Source organism: Actinia tenebrosa, unplaced genomic scaffold (assembly GCF_029948245.1).
Source record: "Actinia tenebrosa isolate PJP-AT-01 unplaced genomic scaffold, QUT_ActTen_1.0 PGA_scaffold15__27_contigs__length_11533743, whole genome shotgun sequence".
In the NCBI taxonomy this organism is placed as follows: Eukaryota; Metazoa; Cnidaria; class Anthozoa; order Actiniaria; family Actiniidae; genus Actinia; species Actinia tenebrosa.
In genome coordinates this window covers 5,400,807-5,418,994 of record NW_028292575.1, presented here as the reverse complement: position 1 = coordinate 5,418,994, position 18,188 = coordinate 5,400,807, and the positions used below count along the sequence as shown (strand labels likewise).

Genomic DNA, 18,188 nt, shown 5'->3' with positions numbered 1-18,188 from the left:
GTTTAACCTCTTCATTGTCAGTGACTCTATTAACTCACTTCGAGACGCTTCTTCTTTTTTCTTCTTCACGTCATTCTTTTCTTTTCTCTCTCCTCTAGTTCTTTGTTTGTTTCTTTCTTTCTTCCTTTCTTCCTTCCTTTGTTTCTTTCTCTTTTTCATCAATCCCATCCCCTTTTCTCAATGACATGCATCAAGTAACTGGGATGCCTGTGGTATCCTACATATCCCAGGCGTTACTGTTAGTTCTAGAGAATAGCCTGGTAACTGAGTGCGCGTGTTTGATGGCGTCCCTGGCAGCACTCAGCTGTTGTTGACTCAAAACAACTCTATTTTATACACATTCTTCTACGCCAGTCGCTGTAAAAATGCCTCAGAAAGCTTTCACCTGCAACGTAGAACTAGATCTCTACACGGTAAGACAGTAAAACCCTTGTAAAGTAGCGTTTTTTTTTGGTTTTGTGCGTCGCGTGTTCCTTAGAATTTCTTCGAACTGTTTCACCTTCCTTTTCTTTCTCTTTCGTTTGTTGATCGTTTATGAATACTCATTCTTCTTTACACAGGTAACATGTCCTGGAACTCTACACCTGACGGACCGAAACATGGTCTTTCTGAACGTCAAACTGTTTGGTCAAACCAATAGGACAAAGTCGGTGTTCGCTTCTTTTCCAATGAACTTCAATGAGCGTTTCGCCGTTGAACAAGTAAGTTGATCGAGTGTTCTTTCAAATTCTAATTGAAAACAACGATGCTAATATTAATTATTAAACCTGAAAAGTAAATCTTTGCTTTATTTTTAGTTTCTCTAACTGTATTTTTCTTTTTCTTAGACGTTCACATCGGTGTCTGAACCGTCGCAAGTAGTAGAGTTACTAGATGGTATGAACAAACTTCACATTATCATTTGTTTTTCCCATTTGTTTACATGTAAACAATAAGTTAATTAATAAAATTAGTGTACGTCTAACGAGTACACGCTTTAACATTAACTAAAGCAAACTCTTTGCTAAATAATCAACTACGATTAGAAGATGAAAAATGAAATTTTGATCTGTTTTTGGTCTCACATGATTTATACAAAATATCTGCTGATATTTTACAATAAGTTTATACTAACAAGATTATAATTTTATCTGTTTCACAGAACAACTTGTGGTATTAGAATTACGGCAATACTCAGAGCATCATAGAGGTATGAACCCATGGAATGATATTTTCATGTTAAAACTTGGAATTCTGCTAAGATTACTTTTAGAATTTATTGTTTATGAATAATTTAAAGACTGAAACTCCTTATTTTCAGGAGGCAAGCTTCTTGGACGGTATAAACAGACAACCAAAGAATTCTTGTACCCTACCCCTACCCTGACAGGCAAGGGTGGTATCGAGAGAGATCTACTTTTGAGTAGGACTGTCAACTTCAATGTAAGACTTAAATTCTAATGATTATAATGCACACAGACGTATTACCAACAATTTCATTACTACCCTCATATTAAAAAGAAAATTCCTTTATAAATATTTTACAACCACCACTCTTTTCTATGAGGTATCCTCCACACGCACTACCACTACATTCTATATTTACGACATACAACACTCAACTCACATCTCGATTTTTACAGAGGGAGGAAACAGGAGAATCAGAAGAAAACCCTCGTGGCAAGGGAGAGATCAACACATCTAACAAACTCAACTTACATATAATCCACTCTGAGCCCAGAGCTTGAACTTGGACCAGAGTAGTGAGAGATGAGTGGTGAACCACTATGCCACCCATACTATGAGTCCATCTAGTATTTTGTACTTTGCATGTGGAAAGAGAGAGTATGGAACTTTATATATATATTTTAAATTATGTCTTCTGAAATGGTTAATGTTGCTTTCAGGGTATTGATCCAAAGTTAGAATTCTCTTCAAGAACCACTGTACAAGAAGTCACTGTGCGAGGGATATCGTATCAAGCAAGTAATGAATATGCTTCAGAAGACTCAGAGGTGGGTCTATGATTAAAACTTTACGCCGTAGTGTGTCCTCAAAGTAACAAAACTGTTTCAAAGTTCTACAACTAAATACAGCAAAGTTTAACTGATTTCTGTATAATAAAATGTCATTAATGTTGTTACTTCAGGAGTCTAATTCTGAAGAGTCAGAAACAGAGGAAGAAGTTGTCATCCACCCAAACATTTTTAGCCCACCCTTCAACGAAGTTCACTGTGTGTGTGAGTGTCCGAGACGACCAGAAAATAAAGGAATGGTTGTTAAGAGGTCCAGGTCATTGTCACCTAACCGATCTAGGCCACGATCTGCTTCCCCAACTAGACAACCACCCTTCAGGGCTGGTAAAGCTGATGAGGGTATAATATCAAAAAGAGAATTTCATCGTTCGAAGAAATCTAGACTGAGACCTCTACCTGCAGAAGGAGATCCAAGTAAGTTTATTTTAAATATTAATTGTATTTTTTATACATCATGCATGATTGAAAGGTGTGGCTTTAATCCAAGTAAAGATCATTTTGAAAAAATCCACTTGCTTTGGCTTACATTATTTATGGCTCACCATGGATTCTTTTATTCAGTGTTTGTAATTTAGATTTTATTATTCAATGAATGTAATTTACAATCCTGGACAAAAGTCATTGGGACACAAAGTCAGCGCAAAACTTTTAAATATTGTCACTTAATATCCATTATTTTTCAATGTTTACACGTCATTTCACCAATGAAGCTCCCTCCCCCCCCCCCCCCCCAAACCTAATGTTGGTCAAACCACACATCATGCCAAATGCCCCATTTGCCCCAACATTCATTATGGGGGGGGGGGGGGGGGGGAGAGGAGAAAAGAACAATTTCATGTCATTTTATGTTGCTGTCCCAATACTTTCGTCCAGGATTGTAGATTTTTCCATAAAACACTGTTTAAGTATACTTGGGTTGGTCATAAGTGCTACCCAACCTCTCCCCCTCCAAGGTTGTTCCATTTGGTTTGTCAGGTACATGTAATAATAACTCTATGTGAGCTAACAACAAGTTTGTTTTGTTGCTTATGTTTTTCAATTTCAGTGCCTTGCCCTGACTGTAAGACTCCCCACAAAGACTGCATAGTTTGTCAAGCCTACTACAAAGTGTTTGGAAGGGACTTCCTGAAGCACAGATTTACTTTGGGTAAACACAGACGAACCACATCTGTTCCAACTTACTCCTCTGCAGCTTCTGAACCACCGATACTTAGGTCTCGGCAATATTTTGAACGAGATACTGGCCCAGCATATCATGAGAGAGCATACAGTGCACCTATACCAAGAACAAGATTACGGTTCTCATCGACACCCAAAGTTATAAATGATTCATTTAGAGCAGTACCCCCTCCAGATGAAATTCATGAACGGGTGGAGAGAATTATTCGTAGACACTCACCAAAACCTGTGAGTAAACCAAAAAAAACAACATTAAAGTTTAACATTGTTATCCTGGATTTTTATATTTTAAAAAGATATTGCTAGCTAATTTTTGATGTAATCTCTTTTTTCAGGCATACAGATCTTACATTGAGATGTCTGACTCAGATGATGATAGTTTGTTATCTTTACAAGAACTCAGGCAAGTGATATACCAATTATGTGTTTTGCAAAAAGTGGTTGTGCATTGAAACACAGGGACTGTGGAGGGAGGGGCTGGGGATTTTTGTCTTCCAACATTTTGCTAATAGACCCTTTTCAAGTTCCAAATTACCGCTGTGTTTCTTGATTACAGACTCATTTACTCAGGCTTAGCCTTGATTTTGTGAAGAATATCCACGTGTTCCAGTCAAGGTCCATCAAGTTTAAAAGTGTTTGTATTGTTGCAGTTGTGCATTCTTTACTTTACCGTTGGTATTTGCGAGTAATTAGACACTGATTTGAGGCTTAGCCAGAGTAAATGAGTCTGTAATCAAGAAACACAGCGCTAATTTGGAACTCGAAAAGGGTCTATTTATATCCACTAATTATTCAGGTCTAAGGTCTATACATATATATGTGGTCTCAATATGGTTCTTGAGATCTCCTTCTGAATAGTCGATTGCATGCGTCCACAGGAGTGAAATTGATTCTGCAAGAATGGAGTCTCTAGACAGATCATTTGAAGATCCTGACCACCCAACACTTGGAACTAGACTTGATCGAAGGTTATTATTATGTATTATTATTAGTAATTATTATGTATTATTGTAAATGTATAATTATTACAATAACAAGTGCATAAGAATAATGTTGTTACCTAATAGCAGAACATCCATTGTGGTCTGAGGCCATATTTACATTGAATCACCTGCAAAAACCAAAATTCATCCTTGCTGTACACTAAGTTGTTTGCCTTCTATATTAAAAATTTCAGATTCATTTGTTTATCATCAAAAATTTTAAACTAAAGAGTTCTAATTTTACCTAATTTCAGCCTACAGCGATACTGAAAGTACTTGTCATTTCTTTTCATATAAGGTGAACAAATTTTATATTGTAGATAGGAAAAGCAGAACTTTCTCTACTTAGACAGAAATAAAGAGCCTTGCAGTATACATATTGGCAATCATTAAATTATTAAGTAATATAATTAATGGTAATAATAACTCAATAATAACTCTGCATGCTTAAAAATAAAGTATTAAACCTCAATAAAATAACCTTTAAATCTCGGAATACAATAAAATCAGTTGCAGATCATGTTGCAATATTTTTACTGAATTTTTCTTTCTTTTTTTTTTTTTTCTAGTGTGACGGTACCATTGTCTAGAGGAAACTACTGGTCTAACCAAAAGGCTTTATACACAGGCCGTACCCACCGTGATGTGTTCAATGAGTCTATAAGTTCTGTCTATGAAGACTTGTATGATAATGCGGTTTAGTCATTCAGAAATTTAATGTCGTTGAAAAAAAAAAAAAGAAAAAAAAAAAAGGACAACCTAACCTTATATTTAGAAGTCAGTTGATGAAGAGGCTTTCTCATACTCATGAATATTTAATGAGGAGAAAACAAAGCAAATCACTACTGTGACGGTGGTTTGGAAATGTGTTCTTAATTTGCATTAAATTTCGTGAACTTTTTTTTAAATTTTCTCCAAGAAATATTCATTAGTTTGAGAAGTAATTTCAAACACTTGAGAGAGTTCTTCCTTCGATTTCCAAACACCTCAAAGTCAGTTAAAAAAACTCGGCTGCGCCTCGCTTTTTCAACTCACTTTTCGGTGTTTGGAAATCAGAGGAAGAACTCTCTCGCTTGTTTGAAATATTACTTCAAAGAGTAGATCAGCAGAGAGCCAAAGTTATTTGTTAGGGATTCTTTTCTAAAGAATGTGTGGCTCCTGACACCCTGCACACATTGATGCATTAGGTATAACATTGTCAGTCACTATCTTGTCAAGACTGCCAATGCAACTCCACTTTAGGAGTTTTTTGAATCTGTCCCTGCTATGGATTAATCTGTCAAATGAAAAGGCCCTTTGTGGTCATTAGAAAGAGCAATCCAATCAGGATCCCATTGTGCAGCTTGCTTAATTGCCACCAGAATTGACCAGGAGGTGTCCTTACTCCATGCAGGGGCAGATCCAGGGGTGTCCTGCAGTGCACCGAACACCTCATTATGCCATAATTATTATGCTTTTTTGAAGTGATGCATGATATCTCTATATACATACAAATACCTGAATGTGCCCTTCACTACGACACTATACACTGATCGCAGTCAGCACTAGTTGGTAATGAAAACAGTGGTAATGGTGTTTTTCTGCATACATGATTACCAAAGTAATTGTAAAAGCATTTTTTACTTTCATTTTCCATCAGACAGTTACCCTGGGTGCCAGAGAGACCTCTTTCTCCAGTGCCGAAGGAGACCACAATGAACCCTCAAAGCACTGGAGCAAGAGAGCTTCTGCAACCCATTATACATACAGGAGTCTGTACGAGTTTATATTTGTAAATTGATACAATTATTTAATTTTTTAAAAGTTTAAAATTGCAATTAGACTTTATATGATTGAGTGGATGATTGAAAAGGGAGTGATAAAAATCGAATTAAATAGCGTTCAAATTTTGGAAATATTATTTGTTTATTATTTTTGATTTTAGTGTGCATTTTTTTTTGAAAAAAATTCACTCCCAGTACAAATGCTTTATCTTCTCGAATATTATTTCACCCATCCTGTCATAGCCTTCTGGGGTGTAATGCAGACCGTCATCCCAATATTTAACTTTTTCTTCCTCCTTGAGATTGGTGTGACGGTGCTCCTGATCAAGATCACACAACGTTACGTCATCATTTTCCTTTGCAAAATCGCGCAGCATTCCGTTAATCAGAATCCTTCCTTTCTCCCCATCCTCTTTGATATAAGACGTGCCATTTGCTCCCATGTCTTTGAAAATGTAATCACTCTCTGGGATTGTAAGCAGTAATGTTTTAGCCCCATGCTCGTGGGCAATATCATGAAGACTGACTATCTCTTTGAAGAGAGCTTTTTCTTCGCCCGGGTTAAAATCCCCAAGGTCATTGGTACCACCTAATATGATAATCAAATTATAGGGACCATTTTTCCTCAGTAAAAGGGGCAATCTCTTCGTCATTTGGTCCCGTACAAACTCTCCAGTGATACCAGCATTATCCACGTCAAACTTGACTGACTTATGTTCCTGTAACAACTGACGGAGACGATGCGTGTATGGATGAAAATGAGTTAGCTGGTAAGTATGCCCTTGCGTTAAGCTATCACCAAAGGCTAAAATTCGGACCAGTTTGCTTCTTGCAAACATAGTAGAAAAACCCAATACGGTATATTAAAATTTAGACTTCGTCCGCCATAGTGGCCGTGTACTTGGTAGAGGTCTGGTAACGAGACACTTACCGCTGGTTGTGATACCGCGGGCCTGCATACAAGATGGCGACCAATAGTGAAGGAAAGTAAACCAGTTTTGAGACAAAACTTTCAAAATATTTGTTAAAATTACGCTTCACTGAAAGTATTAGACGTTAAAACTATGGTCAACATCTTCAGCCGTTTAGGGATTCACTTAAAGGGTAATTTTTTTATTTAACAGTCGTGCGCAAATATTTATAATTTCATGATTTATTTTTCCTTGGTATAGAATTAATTTGTTTTGATTTTTAAAACAAATATATATCAAGTAAGCAAACTCAACGAATTTTTTTTAATTCAAGAAGATGCCTTTATTTTCTTACATCAACATCAACATCATCATTATTGTTATTATTGTTGTTATTACTGTTGTTCTTTGTTCAATTTATTGCATTGTGTAATTCTAATAAATTATTATTACTATTATTTACTTTATGTAATTTATAAGTTTTTACGCTTTATTTGATAATATAGCTGGTCTGTCAAACAGAACATTGGTAGCACTGAGGTCCAAATCCTACCCATCTGTCCCCAGTATTATATTCAACAAAACAAGAATGTGTAGTACAGATTCCTATAAATACGAAACGCTTGCTGTCTCCCAACCTGCTGACCATGTTCTCCGGGTGGAGCTCAACCGACCAGAGAAAAGAAACGCTATGAACCAAGCATTCTGGAGGTAATAATAGACCTTTTTGGCTTGGGCGGAATGTTTTCCCATTTCAGACCACGTTCAATTAATGGCTGCGCATATAAAGACACATGAATATGGATGCAACTCAAACAAAGAATCTTATTCTCGAGAAAATGAAATGTGGTCTGAATAAGAAAACATTATGTCCAAGAAAAAAATATCTATTAATTTTCTTTATATTTTTTCTTTATTATATTTTCATGCCAATATGTGTCAAAAATATCATAATTATGTTTCTAGGCATCTTATACCCCATTCACACCTAAACGTGTTTAGTTAAACTATGTTTTCATTGGGAAAAAAATTGAGTAACTAGAAACCTACAATATAATGAAACTTTCTAAAATATTGTCAGAGCAAGACAAAGGATAGTTTACATGCATTATTTCACCAAATATTGTGCAGTGTTCGTAGATAGTTTTCCAAACCTGTTTAGTTAAACCACTTTAAAACATGTTTAAGCCTTGGTGTGAATGGGGTATTAGTTTAAATTATCAACACATGAAAATTGTTCAACAGGGAAATGGTTGAGTGCTTTAATAAGATTACCAATGATTCTGACTGTCGTGCGGTTGTAGTCACTGGGGCTGGAAAGATATTCACAGCAGGTTAGTTATTATTTGTTATTATTATTTTATTAGGGTATGCACTTTTCATTCCGATTATGATATGTTATATTATCTTAAAGCGAAATTACCAGAGAATACGTTTTTTTCTTCAAAGATTGTTATATTTTATGAATAAATGTATTTATATATATTTTGATGCGTAATAATATTTCCATAGGTTTGGATTTAATGGATATGGCAGGTGTGTTCATGCAGGCTGGACCAGAAAATGCTGATGCAGCAAGAAAAGCTGCTGAATTACGAAAAATTATCCTTAGTTACCAAGAGAGTTTCTCTGTGATAGAAAAGTGCCCAAAGCCTGTGATAGCTGCTATTCATTCAGCATGCATTGGGGGTGGGGTTGACTTGGTTTGTGCCTGTGATATAAGACTTTGTTCATCAGATGCATGGTTTCAAATTAAGGTAAAGAAAAAAAAAAATGAATGTATTACTGATAATTTTTTTCAGGATTGAACAATTAGCATTTCTGAAAAATATTCTAAGGGAAGATATATTAGACTGTAGACCCCTTGGACTGAGTCCCAAGAGGAGATGTTCTGGGGGACAAAATGATGGATTTTTTTGCATAACAAAAGATGGCCTATTTTTTTTGTCCCCCAGTACAATTCCTTGGAAATCTTGGAAAGGGTTTGGGGTTTTCTACAAATACAGTACACATTTTGCATCATTTTACGTCTTGGTTTTCAAATGTTGCACCAACATTTTTGAAATAAGTTATTATTACTTTATTCCCCCAGGAAGTAGATATTGGGTTGGCTGCTGATGTGGGTACTCTGCAGAGATTACCTAAAATCGTAGGAAATGACAGGTATGAAAAATAAGTGAGATAGGATATGAGGCAAAAATATACAAAGTTCATTTTTTCTTCCTCATCAGCCTTCATTAGCATGGCCTAAATGAAAACCAGTTTATTTGCCTATTTATATGTATTGATGAGAATATGTCTTTATTTTGTATTTATATATATATATTAAGAGCTTGATATTATTTTTATTAACGAGTTTTCATATCATATCGCAAGCGAGTGAGCTATATGATATATGGAAAAAGAGTGAAAAAAAAAACGATATCAGGCTCTTAACATGTAATAATATTTGTATATTGATTGTAGCTCCATGGGTAAACAAATAAGCTTATTATTATTATCATTGGTCAATCCTACTTGATTCATAGCTGGGTACACAGATCTAATGAGCAAGGTTTACATGTAGAAGAACAAAATATTTTATGCAATAGATATTTATTAGTGAACATTTAAATTTATAAAACGAATCAATAAATACCTGTAATAAGCCTTTTCATAGTTTAAGAATCCATTCCACTGTGCATGCGATTTTATCCCGAATTTCTCACCCTCTTTTGTTTAATTAAGAACAAAAGAAGGTTTAGACAAAAGAAAGTAGAAATTCGGGATAAAATCGCATGTGCAGTGGAATCGATTCTTAAACTATGAAAAGGCTTATACTGACATACGATATCAAAACCGCAGCCTTGTTAGAGAGCTGAGCTATACAGCAAGAAGATTACCAGCTAACGAAGCAAAAGAGGCAGGGCTTGTCAGGTATCTTTATTTATATTATTTTTATTTTATGCTGATCTGTCAATCACAGTTTACATTGGTTAGTGCAGTCACACTGTCATTTTAATCACAATAAACATAAGTTGTCGCCATAGAAATCTGCCAAGCAGACTATGTATACATTGAATTATTATTTACAATTAAATTAATTTTTTTAATTTCTAGTCATATATATCCAGATAAAGAGAGCCTAATATCAGCTGCGACAGCCATGGCGTCAAAGATAGCAAGTAAGAGCCCAGTAGCAGTGATGGGAACAAAGCATAATCTGAACTACTCTAGAGATCATTCTGTTGAGGAGGGGCTCAATTATATGGTAAGAAGTATCTAAAATTAATGATTTATGAAGGGTAAGGGGCTGGGAGCTTTAGCATACCCCCTACGAATATCCACTAAGTTTTCAAGTGCCAACCCCAAAACTTTAAGTTTTTATCTTAAACATACTGTTTCAACTGTACCCACCCCTCCCCCACACCCATACACCACACTTAATTAAGGTTCATATTTGAAGTCATTAGTGAACCAATAAAAAAAATCATGAAACTCTGTTTTTAGGCAACATGGAACATGTCAATGCTACAAACAGAGGACATCATGAAAGCTGTACAAGCAGAAATGGCCAAGGAAAAACCCACATTTTCTAAACTTTAAGCCATGAAGAAACAAGTAATGAGAATAATACAATCATGTTTTTTTTAAAATTTAATTTACATATGTTTAACATTCCATAACAAATATTTACATAATATTTTCATCTTCTGAATATTAATTTTGTTGATATTTCACAATTATATTTAGTGATCTTTGTACATGTATTTACAGCTAATATGATCTACAGAAGAAAAAAAAACATTTTCAAACTTGAAAATTATTATGACTTGCACATCATTAAAACACTGTTTTTAAGGCATTTTAGAATTATTCTAATTTTGGAGTAGTGAGCTGAGGTATGCATATTTATTAAGTTCATTATATTTTTGTTGATCTATCTTGTTGATGTTTCATGTTGCTTGTTTTACTAGCCATGAAACTCCATCCAGAAATCCATCTAAGTTCTCAACGCACACAGAATTTACCTAGTGGGTCAAAGAACAAAGTTGATTACAATAAATTGATAAAACAAAAGTTGAAATAGGTTAATGCAGAGGATTCAATAGAAGGGGCTGCTACTGGCTGTCAATCGCCACATACCTCACCTCCAACCTCTGGTTATTTTTATGTCAAAAACAGTAGGGAATCATTAATATCAATGTAGTACAGAACAGTCAGCTGCCTATGGGAAGTATGGGTGGGGTAGCGATGAGAGCGCTCGCCTCTCACCAATGCGACCCAGGTTCGAGTACTGATGTGCTCAGTGTCGTATGTGAGTTAAGTTGTTTGTTGGTTCTCTCCTGTGCTTTGAGGGTTTTCTGGGTTCTCCGGCTTTCCTCCCTCTGCAAAAACCAACTACTAAATTCTAATTTGATCCTAGGAGATATTCACGATAAGGCTAACCTCAATATCTCCTTTCACACTCACCGATGCAAATAAAATAGTGTTTATCTTTTCAGAGAGCCCCATACTTTATAAATTATTACAGAATATCAGAATCCTCTGTTAATGCCAGTGCATCATACGCAAATTGAAATATGTATGGTGACCAATTTTACTAATTATTGTTGTCCTGGACTGACTAGCCTTGTGTTCACATGCAAAAATAACAGCATTTTCACTTGAATGAAAGGCTAAAGTTTACAATATTTATTCAAATTGGTAGCCATATTTTGATTTAGCGTATGCTACCACCAATCATAAATTATGTGTTTTCCCCACGTATCGTCTCACGGTTTTCATGTAACTTAATGTTCTCACTGAATGATAAAGCTAGATGCATTGTATTTACCTGCCAAGGTCTATTTAACTGTGTCATGTTCAGTAACTCCACAACTTGAGCACAGGACAATGATTGTGATTCTTTAGTAGCCACACAAGATAATACTAACAGGGGTACCCTTGGTCTTGACCAGTTGACATTCATTACAGCATTTAGTTCTTGATTTTCTGAATCCACTGAAAATTTGAATAAATATAATCAGTAACTGAAAATGTTCACCTATGTACCTTGGAGGTGGAGTCCCTAACCTCTTAAGCAGAACAGTTTTTCTAGTTTCTTTGACTTGGACCATCCCTTCGTCAGAAAGAAAGTATACCAACTGAACACACTCACAGAAGCCAATCCCAAAATAGAGCGCTTTCATGATAGGCAAGCTTTTTTTGATCAATGCTTTTTATGACTTTTACTACCAAAGCATGAGCCACACCCATAGGCCACACCCATGACCCTTATCAGGTCAGATATATTGCATGCATGGTAAAAAGGGTGGAGTAAAAGTATGTGGCAAAATGAAAAAGCATGAACTTAAGTGGCTTTTCTTGCTTTCTTTTCTTGTTCTTACCTCTACGAATCTCTGTAGATGAGTTAACTACATAAATAAAAGCATCTACAGTTTTACAGAGTTCCTTGACAGAGTGGCTAACTTCAACTTGTGCAGACGGTTGAGCATTGTCATCATGGTTGTCATCGTCTTGGTTGTCTTTTTCTGCTAGTAGCTTACTAACTCTTTCTTTCCCTTCTCTTGCATTCCTTTCTCTCTCGGCACTATTGAAAGGAAATAATATATATTAAGAGAGAATTCTTTTCCTATTCAAGTGGTGAGTGCCAAAAACTATTTTCCTGAAGAAAGGCTGTTGTACAAGGCTAAAATCTTGTTATTCGGAAAGTTTAACTTGTTTGGAAGTGGAGATGACCGATGAAAGTGGAATCAAAGTGTTAACCCAAAGCGAAAATTTGAATAGAAAATGAGGTTTAGGCCTTCATTTGCTTATTTCCCATACATTTTCTATAAAAAAGCCTGACAAAGCTACATTCTAACACAAATGCAACAAAACATCTTTGTACAATTGAAAATAGAGCTTAAAACAGGCATTTTATCATAGTACATCAGTTTCTAAGTAATGTTTAATAAAGGTTTTGAGTGTTAACCCAAAACGAAAATTGGGATCAAAACTCATACGAAGGTCTAGTTTTTGGTGCTTTTTGCTACTGTATTGCTCATTATTGAAAAAAATTTCCTCTTAAAAAGATTTATACCATAGAACAAATTAAAGGAGTGAAGTAGAAAATTATGAGTGGATTAGGAGCTTTCTACAATGCATTGAATCTCTTACAAACTCTGACACTAGAGAGAAGTTAAAATAAAAGATAATGAAAAATCTATAAAAATTTATCTATAAAAAACAGACCTAACATGTTTAACAAACCTTGTAGATCCATACAAAGTGATGAGATTCAACTCTACTTTACTTTTCTTTAACTTCAAGCACACTCCAGACCCAACTCCTTGACAAAAAACAAAATGTTAAACCTATGTTAAACTATTGATCAGTCCTTTATCCCATGCACTTAAACATGTTCCACCTAGCTATAGAGGCTTTGCACCATAACATGATGGCAGCCATGACAAGAGGCACAACAAGAGAGCATTTTCCCCCTGGGAAACTGAATTCTTTCTTAGATCAGATTAGACCAGATTCAATTTCCTGCCTCCTGTCATGGCTGCCATCATGTGATGGTGCAAAGCCTCTATAGAACTTTTAAGTTGTAATGTTTATTTTTGCTTTTACTGTTAATTCACTAATTATACAACTTAGCTTCAGGGGCCCAGTAAATTCACTCTAATATGTAACTCATTTTAAACTTTAGCAAGGCCTGTTAGGCAACAAGCCGTCCACCCAGGAGAGGTAAACACATTAAATGTTTCTTTTGAAACTTGTATCACAATGTATCATAAACTTCACTCAGTCTATATATAATTCAGTACTTTCAGAGATATTTCTGTAAGTACCATGCACTTCTGGAATCCTTACCTTCAAACTCTCCAGCAAATAAGCCTGTTACTTGGAATGGTGACTTTGTACCCCATAATATTGTTTGTGTCAGGGACTTGGTTTCAGACTCTAGTCCAGGACCAAACATTACTACTTTTAAAGGCTTCTTGGTGAATAGATTGGGTATGTTTTGAAGATTGTTGAGAAATACTGATGCAAAAGAACTCATGGCATTGGTTTTGGGTTGCCATAGTGATTGACAACTTGGACAGCATCGTAGGTATCTAAGAAAGAAAAAAAATTAAAAATGAGATATCAAAATAAATGTGTATACACTAATAACCCTGGCATCCTATAAAAAACCCAGAGAAATCCATGGAAAGTAGTAGAAAAAATGAATTGAAGTCACTGAAAAAAGGGGGGGGGGGGGGGGGGGAGAAAAACCGCAAAAGAAGAGAAAAACCAGTGATTGAGACTAAGGATCTCAAGATTAAAGGCAATTGCACTACTGTTACTACACAGCCCCTTGAATTCCTTAAACATGGTGAGCAAGAGGTTGTGTGTATACATCCTAGGCTATAATTCCCCCACATTTACAGTACTTACATTTCTTTTGTTGTTAGGTCTGTATTAGTCTCAAGGTATGTAGGTGGATAGGTCATGTGACCAATACATTTCCACTTTTTCAAGTCTGTTGAAAGGCGCTGGGCCCACAGGACTTTATCCTCGCTTAACATTTTCCAGTACTTGCAAGTGGGGGCTATTTTACATAATGTTCTTGCATCAAGGTAAGAGAAGATCAACAGTTGGAGATTCACCTGCATAATAAGAGGGAGATTAAAATTACATCTTAGCAAGTTGCTCTCAATGGTTGATCCAGAAAGGAGTGTGTGTGTGTGGCTAGCCACCCCCTTTGAAGTTCAGAAATAAGTGCAAAGAAATTCAAGTAAAATCTAAAAAAGGAAGCTATATACTGGCTGAACAGCAGCCCCCACCCCTCTTGAATATGCCAAATGAACATTTCAGCGAAGTTTCTAAACGGAATAAAATGATTTCCTTTTCTTTTGTGTATCTTTGGTAATAAAATTTGTGTTTTAGACGTGGATTTTATGATTAGGAAAAAATAAACAAATAATCGTTCGTATAGTCATAAACACTCATAATATGCTGAAATCTTAAACCTGGGGGTATCTTTCGAAAATAAAAATAAAAAAGTCTTAATATAATTAAGAGCAATCTAGTAAGGCAATACTTTAAAATTCTTCTAGAGATGCAAGACATATTTCAGCACACTTACGGGTAAGTCTCGGAAACGGCATTCCATCATCGACGGTTCTCGTACCACGATGGTTTTCTTGTAGTCCGTGGTTGCTTTCGATGGCTGTACGGTTAATTCCCTCATAGTAGTCTCCTCAAAAGAAATCTGGCCTAGTTTAGTTATATATCTTACGGAATATGCTGCTGCAGAAATAATGTTGTCGAAGTTGAACTCTACGGAAGGAACAGCCTCTTCATCGATGTCCTTCATTATTTATCTTTTCCTCTATTTTCTCTAAGGATTCTCGTAAAAGTTTTCTAGATCTTAGTCCAATTCTTATATTTTGGAGAAGATTCTCTAAGCCGTGGGGTCAGTAATAAATAAGTAGGGTCTTTTCCTATAGTTTTATATATCATACGACTACATAATATTTGCATAATAATCGACATGTTTATACACACGACGATTTTGCCAACATGGCAAATGACGTCATCTTGTTTCTATTTTGGCTTCAGGGAAAAACCCTTGTTTCAGCATGGATCTTTTGCGATGTATTATTCGTTGCTTCAAGTCCATCAGATTTCTTTTTTATAAAGTTCAATATTAATAGTGTGGTATGAATTCAGTCGTCATCAGATGAAGAGTAATCTAATCCTAAAATACTAAGAGACAAAACAAAAATAAATAATTATAAAATAAAATACATTATATTTTTACTAGAATTTTACTCAATTTATGATATCAAAAAAAAGAAAAAAAGAAGAAGAAGAAAAAAAAAAAGAAAAATGACAGTGATTACCTTGAGTTTCCTAGTTCTTGTCTCATCCCAGCATTTTTCTTGAAATCCTGAAAGCAAATGTTGGGAGTCATCAAATAAATATGAATTCTTTTTTTTTTTACCTTGATATGAAATTGAGATTTCTTTTGAAAGTTCTAAAGTTTCCATTTATTCACCTTTTCAGTTTGGCTCTTCGAAGTTGTTGATATAGCTGCTGTGGCTGTTGTTGTTGCTTCTGCCGTTTCTGTTGTTTGCATAGGTCGTTTTATTGATAGTGCTGTTTCTTGTTTATCTATCTTGACATGTTGATCTAGTTCTGAATGGGATTGACAATCCAATTCTGCCATTCCTTCATGCATATTCTACATTGAAATTTAGAGAAATCAATTTTAAGGTAAATTGGAAGGAAGTAATGGAAGTGAATATATGGAATCAAAATTTGAACATATTTCCCAAGTATTAGTTTTTTATGTTTTGTGAAAAATGATCAATATTTCATATATATATATATTTTTTTTGCCAAGCTAATCTTTTTTGGAGAGAAAACATTTTGATCTCTAGAGGCCCAAGCTCATTCACAGAGCCTGCACTATTGCCAGCCAGAAGAAGGCAATAGTGCAGGCTCTAGTAACAGGAATGCTAGAGGCCAAGAAAAATTAGTTTGATGATGTATAATTTAAATTTATAATATTTGCCAATGTTCTTACTTCATTATCTAATATTGGAGTACAGATCTTCTTCGGCACAACAGGGTTTGGGCTTCCTGTTTGTTTTCTTTTACTCACATATCCCCTTGGCTGCCATGGGATACCTGTGGTACTTGGGTCAAGCTCAAAAACTTTCTTAACAAAACTAGAAAAGGAAACAAACAAAACTCCAGTTGAAAAAGGGAATACATTTCCCCCTGGCTACTACAGGGTTTATGGATATATTATTTTTAGGATTTGATTGTGGTAATGTGTTTGGACTCCTTGAGTCCTGAGAGGAATGGTTCTGGGGGACAAAATTTTTTTTTTGTATAAGAAAAGATGGCCTATTGTTTTGTCCCCAAAACAATTCCTCTAGAAAATTAATGCAAGGGGTCTATTGCACAAACCACCTAGCCCTTCCCTTCCAGCTTTGTCCCAGCCCAATGCCCTTTACTGAAACTTTCTAAAGAATCTCCAAACCATTTGTTATATACCTTTTGTATTCTTTTTCAAGCCTTTCAACATTTTCTTGGAATTCTTGTATCTTGTGGTCAGGGTATTTATGCTGCCTTGCACCAGAGAGTTGCTAGATCCAATATGAAACTGTTTATTAATACTAACAGATGTAACATAATATATCCTATTCAAGCATGCATCATCTGTTTATATTTATCAAATGCATAAAAATTTAACTTCTCAGTTCTCTATTCTGTTTTTCCTATTGGTGGGCTACCTGTTTCTATAATATTATTTGCATTCTATGACATCCTCCACAGGAAGCCCAGACAAGAAAAGACAGACTGAGAGGAGCCTCCAGTGAACCTATCATTTCTCCCATGAAGATATTCAAGTGCAGGTGGTGAGTGACAGAGTCACAAAAGATTGTCGTCGCGTGCCAATAGAGATACACATAGAACCGAGCCAACTTTACAAACGTCTAAGAATACCTACCTGTAGGTTGTAATCCATCTCACGTTTGATACTTGGAATCCATTTTTTTACTTCAGAAGCAGAATGTAACTTATACTGCAAAGATCAAAACAAAACATAATTTGGGAGTTTTGTATGATTGTGAAAAATTAAGGCAAATAGAGTGGTTACAGCAAGGAAATTTGTGTCATTCTCTTGAAAATAAAATTCTTTGTTTGAGTTGTATCCATATACATATGTCTTAAATCTGATGTACAACCATTAGACAGAGAATGATACTGATGCGTGTTCTGAAATTGGAAAACAATTAAATACGTCCATGTTAAAAAGATCTATTAGTTTGAGGGCTCCCCCAACCCTCCCCACCCCACCCTCCTTTCTCCTCCACCTCTAATTATTCATAAGCAATATCTCTCTAATGTTTTCAAAAATCAGGAACTCACTAGTGAAGGTCGCTTGGGATTTCTTTCTAGTTCCTCTGAGGGAAAAAAAGCTTAATATTATGTCAAGATTTCATTTTATCATTAAACTTATATTAAAGAAATGTTAATGCTAGTCATAAGAGGATTAAATAAAGTACCTTTTCTTTGCTTTTCAAGGAATATTCGATTCAAACCGACAAACTTTTTTTCGCAATTTCTCGCCATCTTGGAAAACCATAAACAATAAAGCGGCGTGTATCGCGGGCCTTCAAACCACAGGAAACCTCACAGAAAAGTTTTCATTTTCTTCGATTTTTATTCGCAAACTGGGTTATTGCTTTTTATTTTTTTATGAGAAATCTCTAAGATCGTTCTCCTGTGTTGGTCTAAATTATCCTACTATTCATTGTTAGTTTTTTACTTTACCTTTCGAAGAAATTTAAAGGAAAAACTTATTTG

The 18,188-nt window shown here is 35.3% G+C and overlaps 5 protein-coding genes across 8 annotated transcripts; 2 read left to right on the top strand and 3 right to left on the bottom strand.

Moving 5' to 3' along the window:
• Positions 1 to 268: 268 nt before the first annotated feature.
• Positions 269 to 6,072, top strand: LOC116297134 (spermatogenesis-associated protein 6). Of its 2 annotated transcripts, XM_031705298.2 has the most exons (12): positions 269 to 413; positions 561 to 701; positions 828 to 876; positions 1,142 to 1,189; positions 1,301 to 1,422; positions 1,887 to 1,994; positions 2,129 to 2,429; positions 3,061 to 3,422; positions 3,530 to 3,597; positions 4,073 to 4,162; positions 4,432 to 4,475; positions 4,747 to 4,877. In XM_031705298.2, the coding sequence occupies exons 1-11, from the start codon at positions 366 to 368 to the stop codon at positions 4,445 to 4,447; spliced, it is 1,353 nt and encodes a 450-aa protein (XP_031561158.1). In that variant the 5' UTR covers positions 269 to 365; the 3' UTR covers positions 4,448 to 4,475; positions 4,747 to 4,877. The 2 variants fall into 2 exon arrangements, with proteins under 2 accessions (XP_031561158.1, XP_031561157.1); XM_031705297.2 differs by lacking the exon at positions 4,432 to 4,475 and having other exon boundaries at positions 4,747 to 6,072.
• Positions 5,779 to 6,828, bottom strand: LOC116297137 (uncharacterized). The gene has a single exon (XM_031705301.2). The coding sequence runs from the start codon at positions 6,777 to 6,779 to the stop codon at positions 6,126 to 6,128; it is 654 nt and encodes a 217-aa protein (XP_031561161.1). The 5' UTR covers positions 6,780 to 6,828; the 3' UTR covers positions 5,779 to 6,125.
• A 70-nt stretch (positions 6,829 to 6,898) lies between these two features.
• Positions 6,899 to 11,870, top strand: LOC116297115 (delta(3,5)-Delta(2,4)-dienoyl-CoA isomerase, mitochondrial). Its single transcript, XM_031705278.2, has 8 exons — positions 6,899 to 7,044; positions 7,358 to 7,562; positions 8,097 to 8,185; positions 8,364 to 8,608; positions 8,944 to 9,014; positions 9,696 to 9,767; positions 9,951 to 10,101; positions 10,341 to 11,870. Exons 1-8 carry the CDS (start codon positions 7,005 to 7,007, stop codon positions 10,434 to 10,436), a joined length of 969 nt encoding a protein of 322 aa, XP_031561138.2. The 5' UTR covers positions 6,899 to 7,004; the 3' UTR covers positions 10,437 to 11,870.
• Positions 10,722 to 15,484, bottom strand: LOC116297114 (F-box only protein 4). Of its 3 annotated transcripts, XM_089030440.1 has the most exons (7): positions 14,950 to 15,484; positions 14,259 to 14,470; positions 13,692 to 13,936; positions 13,086 to 13,164; positions 12,221 to 12,423; positions 11,668 to 11,834; positions 10,722 to 10,861 (listed from the first exon to the last, which is right to left on the bottom strand). In XM_089030440.1, the coding sequence occupies exons 1-7, from the start codon at positions 15,178 to 15,180 to the stop codon at positions 10,787 to 10,789; spliced, it is 1,212 nt and encodes a 403-aa protein (XP_088886566.1). In that variant the 5' UTR covers positions 15,181 to 15,484; the 3' UTR covers positions 10,722 to 10,786. The 3 variants fall into 3 exon arrangements, 2 of the variants coding, with proteins under 2 accessions (XP_088886566.1, XP_088886565.1); XM_089030439.1 differs by lacking the exon at positions 10,722 to 10,861 and having other exon boundaries at positions 11,581 to 11,834; XR_004197197.2 differs by lacking the exon at positions 10,722 to 10,861 and having other exon boundaries at positions 11,706 to 11,834; positions 11,907 to 12,423.
• LOC116297117 (uncharacterized) lies at positions 15,433 to 17,959 on the bottom strand. Its single transcript, XM_031705279.1, has 8 exons — positions 17,888 to 17,959; positions 17,751 to 17,785; positions 17,329 to 17,403; positions 16,872 to 16,963; positions 16,396 to 16,540; positions 15,865 to 16,050; positions 15,710 to 15,756; positions 15,433 to 15,572 (listed from the first exon to the last, which is right to left on the bottom strand). The coding sequence occupies exons 1-8, from the start codon at positions 17,952 to 17,954 to the stop codon at positions 15,533 to 15,535; spliced, it is 687 nt and encodes a 228-aa protein (XP_031561139.1). The 5' UTR covers positions 17,955 to 17,959; the 3' UTR covers positions 15,433 to 15,532.
• Between the last annotated feature and the right edge of the window lie 229 nt (positions 17,960 to 18,188).